This window comes from Liolophura sinensis, chromosome 6, assembly GCF_032854445.1.
Source record: "Liolophura sinensis isolate JHLJ2023 chromosome 6, CUHK_Ljap_v2, whole genome shotgun sequence".
In the NCBI taxonomy this organism is placed as follows: domain Eukaryota; kingdom Metazoa; phylum Mollusca; class Polyplacophora; order Chitonida; family Chitonidae; genus Liolophura; species Liolophura sinensis.
This window is the reverse complement of record NC_088300.1, coordinates 78732483-78754047: the sequence shown is the minus strand read 5'-3', so window position 1 is coordinate 78754047 and position 21565 is coordinate 78732483. Positions and strand designations below refer to the sequence as shown.

The following is a 21565-nucleotide window of genomic DNA, read 5'->3' as shown; positions in this document are numbered from 1 at the left end:
TGGAATTTCGATGCGAATAATTCAAGCGTAAGGGTCGAAAAGAAAATATTTAAAAAAAAAAAAGATTACCGGGGCGAGTGGAGACATTATAAAGATTTATTCGGCTGGTCTTTCCGTGATTGCAACACAGATGATGAAAAATCGCGCAACCAAGGAGAAGATCTCAGTCGTCGGTGTATCAGCGGCCTGGACTATTGTCTCTGTTGTGTATTGTCTTTTGCCTCAGTTAAGGAAATTGTCGGGTAAAACCACCATGGTATTTGTTGCTTATCTCTTCTGCAACAAACATTAGCCTTTCGTCAAGTCGAGCCGTCACGTGTCCAACCGTCAAGTGTCCAGCCGTCACGAGTACATACCCGTTCAATGCAATGTCGTATGGTCATCAGTGATTGGGACCAACTCCGCACGAACAACTGAGTTGACTTGAGTTGGATTGCGTGGTAAGTTCTCGTATATGGCGAACTAAGTTTGGCGAGTTTAAGAGGCTGTTTAAAACGCAGTGCGTGTATTTGATCTTATTCGTAAGAACGAGGTTTCAGTTATTCTGGTCTCAACAAGAGAGGAACTAGTTGGTTTTAATATAGTTTCGTATTCTACAACTTTGGTAGGGTTCTCTGCTTGTATTTTATTTTTGTGCATTTTTGTGCATTAATCAATATTGTTTCAATCGCCTCTCCCACAGTTTCATTTTTTACTTACGTCAGAATTTAAAACTTGGAATGTATAAATTCTGAGGGATATATCTAAAGGCACCTGTATTTGTTTGTAATAGCCTTTACAACTGTTATTTGGTTTCAACTTCTTTATCAACTTTTGTGTTATATTGGTGTCATACTGGTGCAAAGTGAAGGCCAGGAGGACAATGTCTCCAGAGGACAATGTCTTACGAGGATAATGTCTCATGAGGATATTGTATAACCTGCACAATGTTTCACACGGATAATGTCTCACGACGATAATGTCTCTCGAGGACAATGTCTCACGAAGATATTGTCCCTACGACAATGTCTCATGGGGATAATGTCTCCCGAGGATAATGTCTCAAGAGGGTAATGTCTCACGAGGACAATGTCTTATGAGAGTAATGTCACATGGGGTCTTACGAGGACAATGTTTCAGGAGGATAATGGTAAAGGACATTGCCTCACAAAGAAAATGCCTCTCGAGGAAAATACCCACGAGGACAATATCCTCAACTCGAGGCGGGCCTAAAAGCATGACGACAAATGTTTTTTGACGCAACTATTTCCTTTTTGCCCTTGTTAAAATATCCACCACTTTTGATCAATTGAATTCCACACCTAAGAATTGCCTTAATAAGAAAACGCGTTAAAAAAACCTCAACCAGATCTGCAAATTTTACCCGTCAAATTTAAAATAACGTAAAACAGCTCACAGAAACCGGAGCCTGTGGCGCCGAGACTATCAGGGTGCACGAACTGTTTCTACTATTCAGCTATTGTAAAGACAAGCTGTAGGTTGTTTGCCTGTTACCATCTTGACTTTTTCGTCAATTCTTTCATTCTTCCTTGGATGCTGTGCATATTGTGGCTGACTGCGTCCATGTTTGACCGTGACCTTCGTGGAACCATGAAGGGCGCGGTTTTAACAACAGCAAGAAACACCTTGGTGTCCCCCCGAATAGCGGAAATCTCGCCTTCCGCGTGACCATTTGCCAGCTAGCACACTGTCGCCGTTGGTCTGGTTTTGCTCTCTGTTGTACGTCTTTAATTACACTGTATTCCTGCATAAACCATGATTCTGCTGGTTGACTAGAAAAAATTCTAATATGTACCTCAAGATGATAAATTATAAATAAAGTCAGCGCCAAAATTCGCTGAGGGCGACTCCATTTTGCCTAAGAACCAGTCATGAAGTCTTCTGTGTTAGGAGGAGAATTTCCGTCGGAAACCTCCGAAGTGCAGTTCGTACATTTCCGGTAGAACTCTTCTTCTCAGAAGGTAGCGAACAGTACAGTTCGTTTTCCGCTTGACGATCGGAAACCGGAATATTGGACGTAGTTTCCGAGTTTACACGAACAAGCCGGCAGATTTAACGACTCTCACTGGCTAAGAAGCAACACACCCCCTGAATAAATTACAGGGTGTTAAAGATGGAGGACGAGATGGACTCAGCGATTTATGTCAGCTTTGCCGTTTTCAGACCTTACGTGTATGGGGAGGAAAAATCGCAAAATTATCCAGCAGGCACCACCAGATAGAAAAAAATGTGGTCTTTTCAGCCAATAGTGTCATGTTTTTAAGCTTTCTTCTCCTATAAGACCAAGCTCATAAATTTCAAGTCCATAAAAATAGATTGACAGAGGCATTACTTATGGATAACAACTCCTGGATTTATTGTGTTGGTGACGTTTCGATGTAGGTTCTTACATCGTTATCAAACCATATCGATGTAAGAACCTCGATGTAAGAACCTACAGCGAAACGTCACCAACAACATAAATCCAGCAGTTGTTATCCATAAGTAATGCCTCTGTCAATCTATACCATCCCAATTCCTAAATGCCTCTGAAAGAAGTCCATAAAAAACCTAACTCAGAACAGGAAGAGTTCAAACTATGGTTCGTACAATGTTCTGAAGAATCAGTGTACAGATTTCCAACATTCTAGAGCAAAACATTTTATTTGTAGTTGTTTGAATATTTCACTTAAGTCTTAAGATGTTTGATAAATACGAGGCCAGGTGTCATCGCATTGCTCTAATGTTGCTGAATGTTAAATGTGACTGCATCATTTTGAGTAATTATACCCCAGTGACGTGTAATAAATTGTCATTATGCATTTCCATGATCTGTCAGAGAGGAGAGGAGAAAAGCTAAACACCGCTTTCTTCTATATGTATCAGATTAATTAAATTAAATGTATTAAACGACCTCGAATTAACACGTAAGAAGAAATCTTCTCTCCTATAAGTCAGTCATTCCATTGCAGCTGGTTTGGTGTTCGAGATTGTGGCTAAAACTTGGGTCGGCATAATAACCTATAGTGACATGCCTGACAAAAAGCCCGTCCCCAAATTGGTATGGGTGGGTTAACCATCCGCTGTTTGTCGCTCAGTTATTTTCAGCTTGCCTTTGTAAATGTAAGTTGCATTTCTCACAATTAAGATGTATTCCTTTCTATTATTTCTTCTCCAGTCATTAGTTCGACTATTGTTCTGGTTGCGGGGTTGTGGTCTGGGTGCAGCATGTAACGTCAGTTCACTGAAGAGACTGCTTTTCACAATAAGCATCCGAGAAACAGGTCTACACGCAATATCCGTTTTACGCTGAGTCCAAGAATATTGCATCGTTACAACGGGAGTCAAACATATGGATGGTGGAAATCATGATGGGAGTCCGGAAGATGACTTATCAGGAAGTAGCAAACCTTTTGAGGAAAGACAGCGTCAGTGAGATCTAGACTGGAACAACTGAGGTGATTGATTGCGACGTGGTGGTTAAGCTGTGACATACATAACCGCTCGACCAGAAGTCTCACCACAATGTACAGTGAGTGCAAGCAATGGTGATATAGAATCCGTTACACGAACAGAAAGCACATTAAAATGCCCGCTGAGGTAAAAATGCGTTTGAACGTTAGGTTACTGCGCAGAAATGACAGTATTGCCTAAACGGGTTGGGATAATGTCCGGCGAAGGCTAGTCGGTACAGATGAAGGTTTATTGGCAGTCCATTAACACATGTACTTGGCCACTTGACGCTGGGCACTGTGAAGATGGCCAAGGACCTCGACTGTGATCTTTTAATGTTGAGTTAGGAGTAGAACACAGCCGAGGAATCTTACAAGTTAAGGTAGTGGTATTTGAAAACTGCTTAGTGTGTAGAAACTCCGCGCCACAAAAATCCGTGCAAAATGAACCAATACAAGCATTTACCGGGCAGAACTCCAATAAATAATGTTCATCAAGACATTCCTTGTTTCTAAGCCAATTTTTGCCACATTCTGCAGCCGGTAAAGCCAAGATAATTAAAATTTGTGACTTACGCTCATATGCCCTGTGACCAAATAAATCGGGTTGTTGCTCGACGCGCATGTGTGGTTGACCTTTAACCACGTCTCTATGTTTTGATCAGCTGGCTGTCAGTTCTGTCAGATAGAACTGGGGAGGCGCGAATATGCAATTGTCTGAGCACTATGGAGCAGAATGACTGACCTCACAATTTGTGCGAAATGCCGATTATCTTAGGCAACCGTTCCATTCTAAATTTCACGGAAAGATCAGTCCGCTTCGCAGTAGATCCAGGGTCAATCCTGGGTCGAGTCACACCTAAGACTTTAAAAGAGGGAGTCGCAGCTTCCTCGCTTGACGTTCAGCATGAAGGGAATAGTGCAACTACTGGTTGACCCGTATCAGTATAATGGCTTACTTGCCTTCGGTAGGGCATCTCAGTGAAGCAGCACTAGATAAAAGAGCGGTGGAAATCTGTCCTGCAACAAGGAGGCACATTACATGTGTTCTAAGGATTTCTTCGTCGTCATATGACTGAAAAATTGTTAAGTACGACGTTAATCCCCAAGCACTCACTCACTCACGGAAAGATCAACCGCTGCTGCGCATGCGCGCCTCGTTGACCCAGATTTTAAAAACATGGCATCGCGCGGCGGCCTGCTAAATAGGAGCCTGTTTTCGACTTCGGCTAAGATTTACAGAAGAATGGTGTGAAGGCTAGTAGAGATTGTAGCAAAATGTATGTAAATATTTTAGCTTTCAGAATTGCTGTGCTTTATGTGTATTCAGGGCGAATCTAACTCACATGCATCGGAATTGAACGAGGGTTAGCTCTTTGTAAGCGTTACACCGGAATAGGGTCCACATAACCCTAGGCCAAGGTTGTCCAGCCGTCCCCGCGTTTTAGAATGTATACGCCACCGTTAGACCAAGGTCTCGGGCTAATGTGAAGGTATGGGTATATGAGAAATGTAACCTTCCAAACGAATTTCCTGATATCGTTTCTGGCCCCAGGATCACGAATCGATCTTAGACTAAAGGCAGAGCTTCAATCATATATTCCTTTCCGTTATTTTAGCTGAAAGTTTTTCCACAATAATTTACCCCCAATCTACGTTGTCAAGCAAATTTTGACCTTATAACATAAGAAACAACAATTCTGAATAATTTGAAATTCTGACTTAAGTCTAAGTTTAATTAGTGATCCCCGTGCCTGGTGAAGTCAGGGTGAGTCATGTGCTTGGTGAAGTCAGCGTGAGTCATGTGCCTGGTGAAGTCAGGGTGAGTCCCGTGCTTGGTGAAGTCAGAGTGAGTCCCGTGCCCGGTGAAGTCAGGCTGAGTCATGTGAGATACAAGCCACACTGCGAGTTGAAAACAAATGGTCTGGTACCTCAAGCGCTGAACTTCTGGTAGATCCATTAGTTTGGAATAGGCCTATATTCTGTAAGAATCCATCACAAAAGGAAATACTATTCCTATGAATGCATGTGCTAACTACACGTCACAACACTAACAAACACAAAGGAATTATTACTGAGTGGAATTTAGACAATGCTACTGGCATTGGCATAATCGGCACCAATGGTAAAAAGTTATCAATGAGGAGACTTTTTGGTGTTCCTCTGTCAGCTCCTATATACATCTTAACTTAACGCTTAAAACTTAACCCTTCTGGTCACTTCATTTAAAACGTCAACGTATGTACAGACCGCTATATTTAAACTTACACTAGTGACCAGAAAATCAGGTGATGAATTGACCACACTAAGTAAATCAGTTACAAAGTAGGTCTATATCCGCTGTGCCCATCATATGAATGGCATATGTCATTTGTAATGTCGCAGACATTTCCTCGTTATACAAGTACACATCTTATACGTACATATAAAAGTCCATGAAATGTATATATGTATATGACGAAGTACAAGTCACATTTTACGTACCTATGTACAACTCGCGTCTTAAGTGCACATGTACGAAGGAATACAATATATAATATAAGGAATATGTGTCCATCTTAAGGACATATATATATGCTGCAATATTTCTTGTAAGTAGACTTAAAATTACATCTCATGCACATATATACGAAGAAATATTCCAGACACATCTGACATCTTACACGTACACATATTTATGAAGGCATACTCCTCGTTATCAGACAAAAGTCGTATCTTACACATATATACACATAGTTATGAAAGTATACTCCTCGTTATCAGACAAAAGTCACATCTTACATACATATATACACACATTTATGAACGTATACTCCTCATTTTCAGACAAAAGTCAAATCTTACATACATATATGTGCAAGAATAGCGGAAATCAAAATGTCCACATCCAGTCATACAACTTACGGGATATACATGTATGTTGTGGGAGAATTTCAGTCCTGTACAACAGTAGAGGTATCTTAAGGTGTCAGGTGTCTCCGCAATTGAGGTGCCCAGGCATTGTTCACTCTCCTCATGTAGTTAATCTTCCAGATGAGCGCAGCGTAAACACACCTCCCCTTGCTGGAGTAATGTTTTACAATGTTGAGGTTTCCGTACTTGCCACTGGGCTATTGACTGGTGTGCTGTTATATTTGTCTGACGTCTTCCCACAACAAACAGTTTTCAGCATGTCGAGAATTCTTTTGTTAAGACAGTAAGCGATAAAAATGAAAACTCCTTGCAGTCCATTAAGTATTACGAAAATATACCATAAAACTTCCACTTGTAAAGATGCCGCCACGAGTCCGAAGATCCATGTAAAGCCCAGCAATATAGACAACCGTAAGTACACTGTAACGTGGTTCCTGTTCGTCTGGTTCTTTGAAGACTTCATATTGGGGGCGTTCCGAATGGAGAGCACAACTCGAATGAAACAGAATGTGTTGAAAACGAGAACGATGCCCAATGGCCCCGCAAAGAAAATTCCAATGTCGAGTGGACCCTTCAGAAAGCATGTTTTGCCGCCATAGCCGATGTCTTCCCCGCCTGTGCTCCCAGCGTGGTAAGCGATACACACCCCTACGACAAGCATCGCCAAGACGTTGGAGATAATGATATACCGTATCACTTTCTTCGTTTCACGAAGTGTATTATGGAATGGTTTAGCTGACATATTAGTGAATACCGTGTACATGTGGAAGGCACACGTTCCCATAATCATGAAGGTGACTATCCAGAAGTAATGGATGAGAACACCCATAGCACGACAAAGGTTCTTGCTGTAGGTAAGGTTTATGCCTACCTGGAAAAATAGCTGAGCGCAGAAGAGATAAGCAACAAGTACCATGGTGTTTTTACCTGGCAAAGTCCTTAGCTGAGGTAAGAGACAATACACGAGAAATGTCAGAAGGAGACAGAGTAAAGACAGAGCGATACACACGACAGAGACAATGGTCAAGGCCAGTGACACACTGACGACTGAGGTCTTCTCCTTGGTTGCGCGATTTTTCACCATCTGTGTTGCAATCTGGGAAAGACCACGCGAACAAAATTTAATGGTGTCTCCACACGCCCAGTAATCCGATTCCTGCAAATCTATTGTATTGTTGTCAATTTCCATACTTGCTTTTTTCAAATCCAATTTTATATTGTGATCCGTAAGATTAAACTCCAGATGTGGACAGTTCAGAATGTGAAGAACGGGTTCGTAAGTAAGAGAGCTGAAGTCGCAACTTCCAAATTCGCAGGCCGGAAACGGCGGGTCACGAAACAACCCTGTATCTCCTGGAATGCCGGGTAGAACATCCGAGATCCTGGAGGCACAGGGTAAAGGGAACGATGATAATGTGCCTCGTTTCTCACCAACAGTGTAGTTTGTCAACTCTAATGAGTGGACGCCTTTCAGAGCATCCTCCAACTGTTGGATGTATCCTGATGAAATTGAGACAAACCTAAAGTCTATTCTGGCCCCACTTGTTTGTGCACTGGTAATAAAAATGCCCTCCAGTCTGGGTGGTGTAACATATAATGACCGCGACACCATTGTAAACATGAAAGGAGAGAACTGCTGCAGATTTTGTCGCAAATCCCCATTAACAAAATCCTCGACAAGGTCGTTCCATTCAGCCGATGTTAGCTCCTCTGTGAACTTTATTGCTAGAGAAGCAGAATAACCCACGCCCGCCACAGAGTCCAAAATCAGCTCGCATCTCCCACCAGACCAGACTCGTCCGTAAGGACACTGCACCTTTCGGCAACTTTCCTAAAACAAAGTGTTACCATTTATTAAATGGTGAGATATTTCCCCTTTAACTATGTGCACCAGCGTTAGAGTTTAGCGCACATAAAGCCAGCAATTTACACGTTAAAACATTGTGCGAAATGCACTAACAATAAGTTATGTGACAATCATGCTCATGGGTTTACTCCTATAGCTCAATTGTTTTGGAGATTTGGGGTTATTTTTCCACTGATACAGGAAATTCTTTAGGTATGAGTGTATTTTTTAGGCCGACGTTAACTGAAAATAGTTGTTTTAGAGAGCCAATAAAGGCTACTGGATTGCAAATAGATTCAGACGTTGTTGGTGGGTTTATTACACGAATCATAAAGCGCAAAACAAAAGCCCGTAGTGATCATGCCGTGGATGAATTAATTAACGTGTCACTTTCCGTGTTGCAGCAAGTCTTCATATGTCGTCTGAACAAACACATAATGTTATAGCGTTGTCACGTCGCCATGACCAGTTCACACGGGCTACCGTATATCATGTCACAATACATGTTGAAACATGTGGAAGCACATCGTCATGACCAGTTAATGCGGGATATCATATGTATTAGAGACTAATACAAGTCAGAGCCTAGTCACATCGTGTATGACCAAGTCAAACAAGCTATCATATGTATTAGATACTAATACAACTCAGAGATCGGTCACATCATCATGACCAATTCATACGGGCTACGATATGCATCTGAGACTAATAAAAGTCAGAGCCTTGTCACATCGTCATGACCAGTTCATACGGGCTACCATATGCATTAGATAATAATAAAAATCAGAACCTAGTCACATTGTCACGATCAATTCATACAGGCTACCACATGCATTAAAGACTAATACAAATCAAAACCAAGTCACATCGTCATGATCAATTCATGCGGGCTACCATATGCATTAGAGACTAACACAAGTCAGAGGCGAGTCACATCGTCATGACCAATTAATACGGGCTCCCATAAGCATTACAGACTAATACAAGTCAGAACCTAGTCACATTGTCACGATCAATTCATACAGGCTACCACATGCATTAAAGACTAATACAAGTCAGAGCCGAGTCAAATCGTCAGGACTAATTCATACAAGCTACGATCTATTGTAAGTCAATACATGTATGAGCATGAGCACATCGGAAGTACATTGTTTTCTACCAGCGAATTTCTGAATGAGCCCGATTGAAGAACTCATTTCTAAATTGGCTGCTTGTATAATTAAAAAAACTGTGCATCTTCTTGATGGGCTTAAAGGTTATTAAAATCATGTCATAGAACTTCATAAATTTAAACTTAATACATTTAAACCTTGACCGGGATAACCCATATCAAATGAGATGTTTTCGATCTGTTTGCATTCCTGGCCAGCTACCATGCGGGCCTGGAGGGATGTAAAAAGGTGACATTTGTTAACGGTCAAATGGTTTGTATAGTTTAAAAAGGCTATACCCCTGTGCTGGCATTTAACATGGTATATAGCCAGGTTAATAAGTCGTCAGGGAGCCTGTCTCCCACCCCGAGATCATGAAGGTTATTGTCCCACGCACAGTCAAAACCAAAAGACAGAAATGGTTTGGGTATTTCTCACAACTTAAACCTAATCCATGGGCAGGTCCACCCTGTGTCCCCATACTGACTGTGTACAACACTCTATCGAAGCAGTTTGGTAAATAGTGCGTCTTGATGTTGCAAAAATATACCATTTAGCAAAATTGTTAAAACCGATCTATAAGTCTTCACGTAATAATAAGACACGTGTGGCTCCTTTTTCGTTCATCGGGTAGTTAATCATCTGGAAAACTACTTGTATAATCGGCAGTATCCCATTTCTGGAACTTTTCGGGACAGAAATGCCTATGTTGAATGACAGTAAAGATTACCGCGTCATATCGGCGCCATGGAAATAGCAACAGGAAACCCCTAGAAGACCATAAAAATATTCTAAAATTAAAATATCATTATGTGTTTATGGACTATATTTTTCGGAAGGAATGACGCAGAAAACTTACAGACAGAGGGTCGTAGATCTGTGAGTCGTTACACTTGGGTGTGTCCACCTGCGCCAGCTCTGGTACACCCGACATTAGCCGCGGTTTCGGATTGAAGTCAATGATAACACTCAGCGGAGATGTCACCAAATTTGGAAAAACGACATTACTATCAGAGCAATGTACATGTCGGGACATTTTTTCTCCATTACATAGAGAGCAGAAAATATTTTTATACCTGCTGATTGTCGCTTGTACCGGGCGGGTGTACATGTTACAAAGTGTTTCTATCCTGTCATTTCTAGTTTCCCATCTTCCCGTAATGTTGCACTTGCCTATCAGTCCGTCCAGGCATTCTCTGGTGTGTACTCCACTCGGAGGAGAACTCTTAACTTTACAGTGTGGACTAGCTATGACCAGAGACCAGAGATCATCCTTGTCCTTAGCTGTCCTCAGGACGTCTCCCTGTGAACAGCTGACCTCATGGCGCCATTCCACGAAGTCCATCTGACCGTGACAAGAGGCGCAGTAACTGTTCCGATACGTTATCTGAGTCGTCAGAACAGACACCGGCGTCGACTCCTTTACCGTGGAATCAGACGGTCTCTCGCATCTTCTTCTGGTCAGTTGGTCAGCCAGTGAGTCTTGGGGACAGGACGTCACCATGAACACATATGGATTCTTATGTTCTTTGCTCCTTGGATGTTGTCGTTGACAGGTGATCTGTGAAGATGGTGGAGTTGGTGAGTCTGTGTCAACTTCAAACAAGCGATCAACACAACAGTCGCCATAGAGCGTACAAACATCGTCACAGTGACATTTCTGACACGTAAAACAAAACGCATTAGGGAAATTGGCGAGAGATGCATCGCAAAAGGCATTTGCCCCACACGAGTAATCCATGGCGTCAATTGTTGTGTTCCTAAAAGTGACGTTTGTCTTTATGGCGTAGTAAATGGAGACAGCTCCTTGCGGCACATTGTTGGGGATAGGGGGCGAGTTGTTGGGAACTGTTTGTGGGGAACAGACCCGCACTACCACCAGCACTATACAGCCTGCCAGCATTAAAGATGCCTTCATGATTCACAGTTTTGGTGAGACGTAAAATCACAACTAGTCAGTTTGAGGATGACTGTATACAGTCAGCATAGTCCCTGGAATTACTTGCTATCTCCTGCTCGGAAATAAAGTATTAAATAACAAGCCACGTCTGCCAGAGTTAGATACTTAGGTAGAAGTTTACCACCGGCTGTGCTGTCTTGAGCTGTGTTGTTAAAAAGTACGAAATTATATCTCCTCTGTATGCTTTCCCGAAGTCCGACGTCCAAAACCCTCGTCTAAGTTCGTCCTACTGGTAGAGTATTTGAAGGCGAGGGTGTACTTCAGTGCAAACTCACGGACTGGAACGTCACGGTGAAGATGAAATCAGCGATACTGTCCTGACTTGGCTGTGTACATCTTAAAAAGTAGGTCAGTTCAAACACAGTCAACTCGAAAGAAAGGCAGAGTACGTCTTGTAACAATCTGGTCGTTGAAAGTTGAAGACGGTGAGAAAAGTTTGGCGGTGGTGATGCTACACAGAGAAGGGGGTACAGAAAACCGTATCGCTTAAGCCACACTGGTGTAGTAACGACAGTTGTGTTATAAACACGTCTGGCTTGCCTGAATATATCATTCAGATTTACATCCGGAGTTTAAACAGCCTCACCCTCACTTCGTATGAATAGACAAATCCGGCTTGGTGTGTAGGCAGTCCTTCCGCTAGTACCAATAGAAGTACAGGTATTGTTCAGATAGCACTGACGCTTTCCTACATTGTGTGCCGCATGGGAATTGGAAGTAGTCATTCAGAAGTGCAAACAAGATAGCCTATGCTCGAAACCATTACCAGGGCACATGAGTGATAGGCGACATATCCCATGACAAGATGAGTTCATTTACTACAGTGCATTTAGTAATAAAACTAATCACTTTAAAACCTGCTGACCTTCTGTCTGTGCTCTGAATATTCCCGATCGGGGCAGGTTATTCGGATTATGACTCCATTAACCCCACTCTACAATCAGTCTCACACTTAACGTTTGTTCATCGTCCTCTAATCTCTCACGGCTACGCTCACAGCACTGGCTATTGTCCACGCGCTTGACCCAGTTGGTCTTCCGTGGTTAAGATCATGGCCAGTGTAGGCAAGTATAGAATGACGAATCAGTTATTCCCGTAGCTAAAATGCCATGAATGTAAGCGGTCACCCGCTTTGTGACTTTTGAATACTTCTCCTCGAGACTGAATACCTGTACAATATTGTTCGTCCTTGGCGCTCTCTCCGAACAGAATGAATGCATGAATCGTACTAACAACTTTTCAGTCATATGACGACGAGGAGTCATTATAGGTGTGTATCCATATACTGTGTCTTTTTGTGGCAAGGCGTCACTGAAGCATCATGCGGAAGACATCAGGCATGACACCCACCCAATCATATTATACTTACACCGGGCCAAGCAGTTGTCTTTTCTTGTTCTATAACCTCTCAGTGCTGAGCGTCAAGCTAGGCAGAGACAAGTAGGGTAGACTGGGTGAAAATGAACCAAGGGGTAAGATGAGCCACACTCTTTAAAAAAGTATCGATATGTGCAACGTAAGCCAGAAGCACCATACATGCTGTCAAAAACGTGTGCTGACCTTTTTCACCTAGCTAGTGGCGTTGCCTAAAATATCCTAGCTAGTTATTCCTTGAGATTAGAGTGGACAGGTATCATTTTAGATCAACCCTGGTTAGTATAAGCGTCAGATTTAGGAAAAGGCGCCATGAATGTATATTCTTTCAGAGGTAATTGATCGAATGAAGATGGTTCTCTTTGTCAACAGGAAACCTGTTTCATAAATGATAACATTGTTCAAAATTTCCCTGTGCCTACGACACTTGGGGGATCTACTCTGCTCATATTCCCGCATGACTTACAAAACTACGATAAAATCTAGGCACTAACTGCATGCCCATGATCCAATCTTTGTAAAACTTGTGCTTACATATCTGATTTTCTGTTATGCTCTTCAAGGTACGCTTAAATCAGCATAGTTTGTATTTGACAAAATCTAATATTGTGTATTTTTGATTACATTTTGTACAAAATGGCCCATCTTACAGCACTCTCCCCTGCCATATTAAAGTCTTCGGTATGATCCGACTTTGAGGCGGAAGCTCTAACAATTAGTCCACCGAAGCAGTCTCGTATGCAGATCCAGTATACCCGTGTTAAATCCTAGTGACACATGTTATATGCCTCAGCGTAGTCTAAAGCCGAGATTGTCTTAATCCAGCGTGCTATATAATCTAGAGTATGTCATTTTTATTTGACTTTACTTTATACGTCTCTGAAATTTACACCTATATCGTCACATTAACCCACAAGTCATTGACTTCATAACTTTGCACGACCAGTTAGACTAACGGTCTAATTAATGTGATATACGCTGATGTCTCTACATTCCATTGTTTTCCAGTAAGGCCTGGCGGGGACATTCAGGCTTGAGAGGCAATATGATAGGTTATGAATATAAATGAGCTCTTTCTCTAATAGAGACATTGGAGATCACTGGCCAGACTTTGGGCCGAATATTAACTTCTGACTGCGTTAGTGTCAGCAACGTCTATCAACCTTACAGCGAACACCAGAGCTACCAGCTGCTTTAGTCTATTTCTTTTAGCCAAATCAGTCATACTCGCCACTATTGTAAAATCAGTCATACTCGCCACCAAAACCTTAAAACACTGGTTGTACCAACAAGGGGTCACTACTGCCTCCAATAATATAATCCACCCAATATCCAGGATGCCGATGGTTATTGATTAATTGTAATGTTACCCGAAGCCCAGGTAATGTGTTTTTGTGTCGAAACTAAGCTTATGGAGTTTAACATTATACACGAAGAAAAGTGCTCTAACTGCATTTTCTTACCGTATATGGAAAGATATCAGAGTGTAGAGCTTGTGGTGTCACTAACAAAAGGCAATTTCGGTAGCGAGTATGATAGATTTTACATAGAACTGAATATAGGCGACTGTCTAACAGAAACAGACTAGCACTGATTTCCCTGGTTACACATCGACAGGGACCTAAACCGTCAGTAATGTAACGATCCCATATTGTCAATAACTCCTATTATGAGCCGTCAAAAAGTCGCATTACCATTACCTGTATTGGCAATATTTCATCAAACACGCCACACGTCCGTTGTTCACAACACATCTATATAACGTCAGTTTTGCGATAGGTTCGGCATTTGAAAGTCTTTTTTATTTTTATTTATGGGAGTGGCATCACTTATGCGCTGGGGATTATAGGTGTCCATATAGGTGTCCATATAGGTGCTCATAAGAAACCACTGACCTTCTGCTTTTGGAACTTTACACCGCATTAAGACTGGTCGAAAGAAAGGGTCAGCGAAGATTTGGACCTCGGTGACAACCCCACGAAACCAGATATTGTGAGTCATTTAGTTAGTCGCTTGGGGAAGACATTGTCCAGTTGGCTATTTGCAGGCATGGGGTAATGCTGATAACCATATGCCAGTCAAACATAACCTTATGCCAATCGGCCATGACCTTTGTCGGTCAAACATGAGCTTATGCCAGTCATACATAACCTTATCTTAGTCCAACACAGTCTTATGTCAGTCAGGCATCACTAAGCCAGTCACGCATGGGCTTATGCTAGTCAAACATAATCCTATGCGAGTAAAGCATAAACTTACGCAGGTAACCTTAATTCAGTCAAACATAACCTTATTTCAGTCAATAAAAACTATTTCAGTCGAACACAGGCTTATTTCAGTCAAGAATAACCTTATTTCAGTCGAACATAGCCTTATTTCAGTCGAACATAATTTCAGCCAAGCATAACTTTATGCCAGTAACACATACCCTTATTCCAGTAAAACGTAAACGTATGTCAGTCAAACATGAGTTGGACAACCATATGTCAGTCAAACGGACACAGTAATAATAAGCTTGAACATATCTCACAACCACCAGACATTAGCTTACCTGACGTAATGACGGACAAAAATGGCGAAATCATAAAATTTGAGTAAATGGTTTAACCCATAAAACATTTCAATGCTTGGTTAATAAATATATATATATATATATATATATATATATATATATATATATATATATATATATATATATATATATATATATACTTTACCTTCCACGTGGTGAGATTTTGTTTTTAGGCTTTCAAAGGGACACAGTGTCATTGTCTAGTTGGATACATCGTTATGACTAAGCAGTCACACTAGTTTTACTCGGCTTGATATACCCATGTGTACAGTTTTCGAACACGTTGCATGAAGAGCTACGTGTTTTACCGTAAGCAGAACAGATGGGGATATCTGCCCGATACACAGCACACCATGTTTAATCGTGATGAAGAGACCCCACTGACCCAGTCGACACAAGCGTTCATCTTGCCACTGCAAATCATCGGCCAATTCACCAAACTATCGCGTGACAAAACATACCCCCACTGGTTCGTTTAGGGCTTTGAGTCAGGGGTTGTAGGTATCTGGGAAGGCTCGTGATTTCTTCCGGAGTATTCCCCCTTTTCCCCACACGCAAACCAGACAACCATCAGATATGCCGCCAGTGAAACATTCTTCAGTATGGCGTTAGACGCCAATGAAAGAAAGAAGAAGTGCCATCTGACAATTTGCTTGGAAGATAGTAGGCCTGCATCATGCTGCTAGATGAGCAATGTGCTGCTTAATATTCAAAGGGCTACTTAATATCCAATGTCCTGCTTGTTATACAGGGCACAAAGCAAAGAGATATTCGTCGTTTTTACATCTTTATTCTTTTTCCATCGCACCAACTCTTTACGTATAGATTGGTGCATACGTCCTTACTGAATAGCCACAAGATATGGAATTCACTATGTATATACACATATATAATTATAAATTAACAAGAATCCAAACAATAAAATGTGGAAGAATGTTAAAAATATTGACTAGAAATTCAGTAGAATGTTTTTGCAGTGTGTTTCCATCGCCGTTGGCCTGGTATCATCCCTATAATGTTGTGGAATGGGTGGTTCTGTCAGATGAGCTGGACTTAGTGGGTCGCGAATACTTAATATGGCCTGTTCCGCTAAATCTGGCTCGGAGCTGTCTGATAGTCCTCTTGTTGAGACAATACGCTACAAATATAAACACACCTTGAAGTCCGTTCAGTATGATATAGACATACCACCATACATTGGTCCTGACCACAGCGGCGACAAAGCCAAACACCCAGGTAAAACCGAGAAGTATAGACAGGCGGAAATACACGTGTACATGGTTTCTGTTTGGCTTGTTCTTGGCATTCTTCATGTCCGGTACTCTCCGGATGGAAACAACGGTTCGAATAAAGCAGATCACATTGAAGGTGAGAACAAGCCCTACAGGTAGGGCAAAGAAGATCCCTATGTCCAAGGGTTTGTTCAGAAAGCAAATTTGCTCACCGTAACCTATATCCTGACCACCGGACGCGGCCACGTGGTACACAATACAGCTTATCACGAACACGAGGGCAAATACATTACACAGGATAAAATATTTGGCCAACGTTTTCCTTTCTGCAGATCTGTCATTAAATCTACTGGCAGCCATGTTGGAAAACACAGCACACATGTGGTAAGCGCTAATGGCCATCCAGCCAAAGGCAGTTAACCAGAAGTAATGGATGAGGACTCCCATCGCGCGACAAACCGTTCTGTTTTGTACTTGCTGGATGCCTACCTGAAAAATTAATTGAGCACAAAATAAATGAAATATCAAGGCCATGGTGTTTTTGCCCGGCAAGCTACGAAGTTGTGGTATGAGACAATATATGATGAATGTGATACAGAGGCAGATCAAGGACAGGGCGATGCAGACGACTGAGACGACGACCATGGCTAAGCTCTCCTCTGTCCTTGTACTACCCTCTTGAGAAGTATTGTTCTGGGAACCGGCACTGTAAATTTCCTGAATACTATAAACAACACTGGCACAAAGTTTCAAGATGTTACCACAAAGGTGGTGGCTTGAGTTGTCTATGGGAATGGTTTGATTGAAAACAACAAGAGAACTGTTACTGGAGTCCAAAGTGATGTTCGACTGGGGCAGGTCTATTAAAATGTGAGGGCAATCGAGGACACCATTTACCGGCATGTAGTCAACACCTCGGATACAAGAGTCGTCACGACAATTCTGGAATCGGGGCGAGGAAATGAACTCGGTGTGCGTTCCTGGAGATAGGTTACCTTCTAACATAATCGGGTCATATTCTGGACAGCTCATGAATCGAGTTTGAAACGGGACTTCCACATTGTTTATAATCGCACTGACCGCCATTGTGTCCAAATCTCTCAATGCCTGCTCCATTGTGTAGATGTCGGCGCCCGCGTTAGATATAACATATCCCTGGACCTTCACGACACTGAGTAGACGTGGCACGGTATTTGACACCGGGCTCTTTGAATAAGCGTCAAACAGTATTGTTGTAAAGCTTAATGGCTGAAATTTGTTTAAAGCAGAGTTCAACCTCTTCTGGTAGACAATGTATAGTGCTTCAGTAGCGTTGGCCAATACAGGTGCCAAGGGTGTGACCGCCAAGGAGAAGCTGTATCCAAGACCCTGGATGCTCTGGTACAGTGGCTCACACGCCTCCCCGTTGAGAAGCCTCCGCTGGGAACACGATAGAGCGATACAGGACGCCTAGCAATAAGAACAAAAAACAATAAGTGAAATGTTAAATATCTAGTACAAATATCTAGTAACAAAAATGTCTTGCACAGGAGAATAAATAATTGTGGAAGAAATTGATTGGAAAATGAGGTTCATGCTTACATCTGACAAACTGGGATAATACCGGAAAGACAAGTATACTCATGTGATTTTATGTTTTTCTATTGACGTAAGTATAAAATGACATAAGCTACAAATATAAATGTTTGCGTGTTATTCATTATGGTGGCCTCAGTAAAATACCTTGGTTCGTCAGGTACACTTCAGGCTCCAATACAATTTTGCTTTTGAGCTAGAGTAGTACATAATCGGACTCCTATCTAAACCGGAAAATAAAAATGAATGCATGATTTACCGCCACTTCGTGAAAGCTGTAGAAGGACAAAGGCAAAGAAAGTGATGTACAACTTCCCCAGAATGTTTACGCAGTTAAGTCGCGTAAATGTCAGCAGAATTTAAATCTGTTGCCTAAGGCCACGGCGATATGCCACTAAAACGCAACTACGATGAACTACGAACAGCCAATGAAAGGTGTGGGTGAGATATATAAGTTTATATAAGTCAGTATATATAAGACTCCCTTTCCGGAAATTTTATTTCCGGAAGGTTAAAAAGAGAGGCTTGGAATACAGGTGACTATGTTTTAGAACACAACATGCTAATACCGCGTGCTGATGTTGGCAAATTATTTGTTGTAAAGACTTAACGTCAGGATGAATAGGGGGTAGCAGTAGAATGTCATGCAGACCCCTCCTCACTCGTATTTTTTTTGTATCTAGAGACAAGGGGCAACGAGTGCATAGTAACGGTACATAAAGTCAGGATATGACAACACTATTGTTATCACAGGTATATATTCACGTATATTTAACATTTATCTGTAATATTTTGGCATGAAATAGGTCTGCGTGTACCCTCAAAAAGTCGTGCTAACCCCCTCGGCCTCTAAGGCCCTTACACGCAGATTAGCTTTACCTATACCTACGCCTAACTATCAACATTATAACAGTGTCATCTGCGCATGATCCACACAGCGCAAGCAAACCGCTTCGTTCAGCTTGTGTAAACTAACCAAATCTAAATCACGGTTAATTGAGGTTGTGCACCTACTTTATAAACGAGAGGGTGCGCTTGCTATTTTGGGAGGAAAAACTGAATATGATGTACGCAGAAAAATTCCTTGAAGACTATTTGTCTTCCATCAAGATGACATTCACGTGGGCAAGATCATCAGTAACTTACCAAAGGTTGGTGGTTCAAACCAGGTATTTCAGTTTCCTCCACCCATAAAACTGAACCCCATTACATAAGTGAAAAATTCTTGGACTGAGAATTGTTTGTTTGTTTGTTTGTTTGCCACAACGGCAAAAGCATCTTGCCATATGCTGCTCAACACTTACCGTCAAAGGGTTGAAAATCTGACCAGTCGGACAGCGGCTCTCTGTGCTGTATGACGTGGCATCATCGGCCACAGACTCTGCGTTAAAGTCTATGAGAACACTGAGGGGCTGGGTGAAGTGGGTGCGTGGCCTAGGTCTGATACGACTGTGTGGAATGTAAACACACTGCTTTTTTCGATCAACTTCTGCACCATTGCACATGGCACAAAACACATTTCTATACCTGTTTTTGTCATCGTAGTACTCCACAGGATTATAATACGATCTGCAGAGATCTTCAGTGATCTTGTTGTATTTCTCCCACAGTCCAGTCTCATTACACTGTCTTTTGGTTTCCAGAATACAGTCCCTTAGTTTCCCAGGTGTCACGCTAGGTGGAGAATTAGTCACAGTACATTGGGTGTCATTCAGTACAAGTTCCCATAGTTCCGTCTTGCTACGGGCTCCTTCGGCTGAAGACCCAACTTGGCACTTGATGTTGTACGTCCACACTTTGTACCGTTGTACACCAAAACACTGTGCACAGAAAGAGTTTCTGTAGACCAAGCCTGTTCCTAAATCTGTGACTGGCGTGGCTTGCTCGTAATCATACACGTCAGCCTTTTCACACTTGGATACCGTCTCTATGTCCGCCAAGCTATCTGGTGGACAACTGCTAATCATGAATATATACTTAGCGGCCTCATCATTGTTATACTTGGGGTATCTTCTTTGACATACTACATGAGGTGGGTGGTGTTCCCGCGATTCCGGGGCCTGGCCAATAGCCATATCTACACAGCAGTCTCCATATATGTGACACTCTTCGTCACACTTACACCTAAATCTGCCACAATCGAAGCAGCGTCCATTGTCATACCTGCCTAATGAGCCATTACACAGGTGACTTTTTCCGCATGCCAAATCTTCCACCTCCACGGCGGTCTCTACAAGAGGTTTGGAACTGTTGATCTTATACGAGGTAGTAGTGAGTACGGGGGGGAGTCCGAGCCGAGAGGGGTCCGGTAGAGCCGTAGTAGCCTGTGCCAAAGTCCAGCTGACCGTGCTAATCTGGACACAGAAAAACAACATCATGCAGCCACACATGACTTTGCCCATAGCTTTCTGCTATATACTGTGTACTTAGACGTGCTTATGTCCGCTGATAAACTACAGCAACTTTGACACGCTCGTGTTCCCATTCACATGGTGTGATATAGTTGAATAGGTAGGCCTATTCTACCTCTCCCGACGTACCGTACAAAACTTTAAACAAATCCTCTTGTCTCTAGTTAACCAACCTATCTTCAACCATAAATACCCAGTCTAAAACAAAGTAGGTCGTTCACATCCACCTGTTGCTGCCTGGCTTGTTCCGTGAATCGCAGTAGATTATCACCTCAGCTTGTTCGACAATTCTATATGAATTTCTATCTCTGTGTAATTCAGTGCAGCGTGAGGTCGTCTTAACAGGATCACAGGATAGACTACTAAAGAGTGGACTTCTGCGCTGTCACACATGAGTTAGGATGAGATTACCGTGAAGCGACTAACAGGACAGTGTCACAGCGGGAATAACGCTCCTTCACCAGCGTACACTCAGAGGGCTTGTTACATCCGGCATTCCGCCCTTCTCTCCCGTCCGCTGATAAAGAAGTTTTGATTGGCCAAGAATTTGGGAAAATCCCACATAGGCCTTACAGCCTTAGAGCGCACGTGTTGTTTGACAGTTACTCGGCGTATGACGTCACATGCCTGCATTATAGTTTTGTAAATCTAAAACTTAAGCTAACTTATCACACACGTTAAGCAGACACTGTGTTAATAAAGATATAAAGATAGGGATTTCAATCCACATGCACAAATCCCCCCACCCCTATTTACCCGGTGTGAGAATTTCAACGAGAGTAGTCTACTGGCCAGTTGGCTAAGGTTATGCACTGCCGATGTGGGAAGCTTACGGCGGTATTGTTCTCGGGTGGTGAGAGCAGATATTACACAAGTATGACTGTACCCCGTGACATGAGTTAGGGTGTACTACTGGGCCCAGCACAGTCAATCAGAATCTTTTGTGTTGCGAATACCGTGCAGTCTGAGACATGCAGCCACATTCATAGCTCATATACCTGCTCCAGTGACTCTGTTTGAGGCCCACATGGTGCAGTCTTAGTGTCATAACTACGTCTACAGCCTGTCAAAGAATGAACAAGATCGAGGCAAGTATCTGT

General features: G+C 42.3%; 2 protein-coding genes across 2 annotated transcripts; both read right to left on the bottom strand.

Moving 5' to 3' along the window:
- Positions 1 to 6083: 6083 nt before the first annotated feature.
- Positions 6084 to 11744, bottom strand: LOC135467772 (uncharacterized). The gene is made up of 2 exons (XM_064745611.1): positions 10201 to 11744; positions 6084 to 8175 (listed from the first exon to the last, which is right to left on the bottom strand). The coding sequence occupies exons 1-2, from the start codon at positions 11257 to 11259 to the stop codon at positions 6508 to 6510; spliced, it is 2727 nt and encodes a 908-aa protein (XP_064601681.1). The 5' UTR covers positions 11260 to 11744; the 3' UTR covers positions 6084 to 6507.
- A 4284-nt stretch (positions 11745 to 16028) lies between these two features.
- LOC135468181 (uncharacterized) lies at positions 16029 to 20897 on the bottom strand. The gene is made up of 2 exons (XM_064746271.1): positions 19359 to 20897; positions 16029 to 17928 (listed from the first exon to the last, which is right to left on the bottom strand). The coding sequence occupies exons 1-2, from the start codon at positions 20454 to 20456 to the stop codon at positions 16258 to 16260; spliced, it is 2769 nt and encodes a 922-aa protein (XP_064602341.1). The 5' UTR covers positions 20457 to 20897; the 3' UTR covers positions 16029 to 16257.
- Positions 20898 to 21565: the final 668 nt, after the last annotated feature.